Genomic DNA, 4,397 nt, shown 5'->3' with positions numbered 1-4,397 from the left:
AAAGAGGAACTGTCAAGGTATTGGATTTTTATTCCGTTTTTCGAAATAAAATATAAATAACTACATAAATCTTCTACATATATGTAGTTCGTATTACGTCATTTAAAGCACGAGAGTCATCTTACACCCAGGGTTTGAAGGGGATTTTTCCAGCACGGTAAAAAATACAGGAAATCCCGTCTGGTATGCAATGAGGAATAAGCTGTATGCCTTTCAAACCTTTACCTAAGCGTTTAGTTTGCTGTAAGTAATTTATTTTTGGGAGAACTTGCCTGTGATATTTTACCGTATTTGTAAGGAATTTGTACAACGGGGCAGCTAGAAGTAAAGAAAATGACATATCAAACCTTCTTGGCATTTTTTTTGCCCTTCTAGCAATCGGCTTACCCGATTTTTAATCAGCCTCTGTTTTATGCGTCACAGGGACCAAGTTTCATCCCCAGTTAGTAACTCAGAAATTTTCTTGGGATTATATTTTTTCCGTTTTTATTCAGCATTTTTTTTTGGCACAGTCTAAACAGTCAGTCAGAATACGGTAAAATGGTCCCAGACGGTCCCGTCTGAAATGACTATAGTGTGATCTATTTGTGAAATACATGTAGTATATCTAACCATCCCCTAACGGCAGCAACGTTTTTCTTTGTTGCTTCAGAACGATTAGTGTCTTGAAGTTGAATTTTTCTGAACCCAATGAAAAACTTTTCCAAGCGTCACAACAAAACTACCATGGATATGAATCAGTTTAGAAAATAACCTACAAAGAAACCTTGGCTTTGATTCTATTTTTCTTCACGTTTCATTGATATAGCATTGAAATATAGCCACTTTATATGTGTGAATAAGTCAACAAATGATAACTGGGTCAATTGTCACTGGATTAAAATCGATGTTTCAAAGGTATGTCGAATAAACATCCATTATCAAGAATATGGAACTCCCATGTTGCTATGTACAATTCTTTCTACGGAAGACCGTTAGTGGCAGACTTACTGAATCGTCGCGGTTTTATTTTTTGTTATCTCTACGGAATATGAAACTGTTCGCATACAATCTGTATGAGAGCCGCTTTAAAGGACAAAAACGTAGTATTCTCTTGATCTCGCGTGATTCACAACAGTAGCTTTTTTTTCATTTGTCCGCTGATATAAGGTAGTATTTTACAATATTGTAGAGTCAGTTTGAAGTAAATTGTGAAATAAAGTAAAATCATTCATTTTTTATGTTTAAATCAAACAAAGAAAAATTGTATATGGATATTGTGTGTGTTTCAAATAAGATGTAATTTATGACTAATAACAAGCTCTGTTGGCTATTAAGCGAAGCGATGTTTTATTTTTATAGAAGCAACGTTATTTTTATGTGGCTACAATAAATAGCTTTGGTATATTACATTTTTTGTGACTGTATACCGCATCGTTATTATATGCATTTCAGTTCTCATACATTACTGCATCCGGGGCAAACGTTTGAATTTAACTGTGATATTTGTGTATTCCAGTTAATGTGGCTACAGTGTAGAGGAAAATAATCTGTATGAAAACAATTTTTCCAAAAAATGGACAACGACTCACCGGTGAAAACAGAAAATGCTCAGTTTAGGAATGGCAGACGAAAACAAGAAAATATGCAAAATGGAAAACTCACAAACCATCAAGGACTTTCCAGTGACATCCGTTTAAAGAATAGTTATGTTCGTGGCAAAAATGGTGTAAATACGCCGCAAGAGTCCGGCAATAATGGACACCCGAGCGGAGAAGGACCAGGAAAGCTAAATGACACTGGACTGTTTCACCTGACCAATACAGTCATATTGCCATTACTTGTAATGACATTGCTGCCCACCTTCATCATGGCACTCGTATATGCGAATACAGACTGCAATGGAAGTATTTCTGGGATGCTATCTCGCTTTCACGACCAACCTATTTCATACACATTTGCCCAGATTTGGGGTAAAAACCTTGGCAACATCGGTTTCTTTACGTTTGCCGTAATACTTGGCTATTACATTTGGGCTGTATTTTGCACCAAGATGCTACCAGGAAAAACCGTGAAAGGACCAATGACACATACGGGAAATACTCCTGTTTACGTAGATAACGGATTATACTGTTACCTCCTTACAATGGCTGGATTTGGTCTATTTACAGTTCTTTTAAAAATGAATGACCTGACACCTACCTTCGTCCTTGACCATTTTGGAGAAATGGCAGCCTTTATGAATGTGTATTCTTACATTTTCGTTTTTATGTTGTATATTAAAGGAATCTATACTCCTTCAACAACTGACAGCGGACGAACAGGAAAAGGATTTATTTTCGATTATTACTGGGGAACAGAGCTGTATCCACGTGTGTTTGGGATTGACATCAAAGTTCTTACAAATTGCCGCTTTGCTTTGACAGTTTGGCCTCTTCTTGTGTGTATATGTGCATTAAAAAGTTATGAACTGTACGGATTTGTAGACAGCATGTTGGTCACAACGATACTTCAGCTTTTCTATATCACCAAGTTTTTCATTTGGGAAGCTGGATATTATGGAACTATGGACATTGTTCAAGACCGGGCAGGATTTTACATTATATGGGGTTGCCTTAGTTTATTACCTCCCCTTTATCCTATTGCAAGTTTCTACCTCGTAAATCACCCTGTCCGTCTAGGCCCATTTTGGACTTCCATACTTCTTATTGCTGGCATTTCTTCTACAACAGTCAATTATTTGGCAGACCGCCAAAAACTAGTAGTTCGGCGGACAAATGGAAACTGCAAAATATGGGGCAAACGCCCGGATTTAATCCGTGCCAAGTATCTGGCAGAAAACGGAGAAGTTGGGGAAAGCATACTGCTAGCATCAGGATGGTGGAGTATATCCAGGCATTTTCATTATATTCCGGAGATCCTGCTAGCATTCTGCTGGACAGTTACAGCAGGGTTCGAAGACTTGTTACCCTACTCCTACCTCATATTTTTGACGATACTTCTGGTACACCGTAGTTTTCGTGATGAAAAGAAGTGCAGTAAGAAATATGGCGAGTATTGGCAACAGTACTGCTCCAAAGTGAAATATAGAATTCTTCCATACATATTTTAAAACTTAACTCTATAGTATACACGGACTTTTATGTACCGCCACTCTTGGAAAAGGACAAATATCATACATGTATATCTAAATCTTAAAATAGACGTGTTCTCCAGAAGAACTGCAATGCGTTTGGACGTATCTTAAAAAATACATGTAAAGAAATTTACGCGTGACAATGTTGAAATATTTCAGCAAAACTATGATACGATTTATTGGAATTCCTGTTTGTTAAAAAATGTCTCAAAATATACAAGTTATAAACTTGATGAAAATAATCCTAGAATGCTCCATCTGATCTTAGATTTTGGCTTCATCTTTCTTGCCGAACATGTATTTACATACCAGACAACAATATGTTGCCTGGGTAAGAAAGGATGATATCTACAAGACTACAGCCTTAAATTTCCTGATCTTAGTGGAAAATACACCTAAACTCGTATTAATTCCGACATCACTTAAGTCGACCTCACCTTAACCAAAATGCAAACATAAGCTTTTGATGTGATGCTTTACCTTAAATTTGGTCACCAGCTTGTACTGAATATAAACAAAGTTCATTAGCCATAGTGTGACTAATCTAAAATTAGTACAAGAATTATGTCCCGTTCAAACTGTTATCATGGCTTTATCAGTGATTATCCTTGCGAACATTAACGCATAATTATCGGAGGTAAACATTTGACATTGGTACAAACCTACGGACAGTCAAGAACAATTCTAGGAGTAATTACCAAAATAAATGAAAGGACACCAAACAGGAAGTTGAGGCAGTTCTTGAAGTATCATTGGCAAGTCTAACACTCTTCTTCAATCTACAGCACTAGTTTACAAGGCTATTTTTTTTAACAAAACCAGGAAAAATGCCACTACAATTTTGTATTGCTCACGTTTTCAAAGATACTTTACAAGGTTTCAGCAAGTGCAGTTTGTTCGAGTTACGTCCTAGTGAAATGGTTTTATTCAATTAGCATCTTAGTTTTACTATAGATTAAATGCGGTTCTTACATTAACATTGTCATTATTCTAATACATGTACACTCAATGTAACCATACTTGTGTTTCTGGATTCTGCACCAGTTCCGGCCTGTTCTCCATGAATAATCGACAACTTCCCATCATAAAGGTGGAGGATGAATAACTTAAAGACACCTACAGAATAACTGTATTCTTTTGTATTTCCATGATGATAATTATACATGCAAAAAATGTGACATACAAGTATCTAGTTAGAAACTGACAGTGACACATATTAGGCCAAGACAATGTGTTTAATGTCTAAACATTTTCTTGAATAAATGTAGCAGTATGCACAGTA

At 36.3% G+C, this 4,397-nt stretch overlaps 1 protein-coding gene across 4 annotated transcripts; it reads left to right on the top strand.

Moving 5' to 3' along the window:
* The first annotated feature begins 874 nt into the window (after positions 1–874).
* LOC123525122 (uncharacterized) lies at positions 875–4,397 on the top strand. 4 transcript variants are annotated; one of them, XM_053538155.1, is made up of 2 exons: positions 875–897; positions 1,499–4,397. In XM_053538155.1, the coding sequence occupies exon 2, from the start codon at positions 1,556–1,558 to the stop codon at positions 3,089–3,091; it is 1,536 nt and encodes a 511-aa protein (XP_053394130.1). In that variant the 5' UTR covers positions 875–897; positions 1,499–1,555; the 3' UTR covers positions 3,092–4,397. The 4 variants fall into 4 exon arrangements, with proteins under 4 accessions (XP_053394130.1, XP_045159809.2, XP_045159810.2 ...); XM_045303874.2 differs by lacking the exon at positions 875–897 and adding an exon at positions 996–1,149; XM_045303875.2 differs by lacking the exon at positions 875–897 and adding an exon at positions 1,160–1,381.

This window comes from Mercenaria mercenaria, chromosome 3 (genome assembly GCF_021730395.1).
Source record: "Mercenaria mercenaria strain notata chromosome 3, MADL_Memer_1, whole genome shotgun sequence".
NCBI lineage: Eukaryota > Metazoa > Mollusca > Bivalvia > Venerida > Veneridae > Mercenaria > Mercenaria mercenaria.
This window is presented reverse-complemented; position numbering and strand designations above follow the sequence as displayed.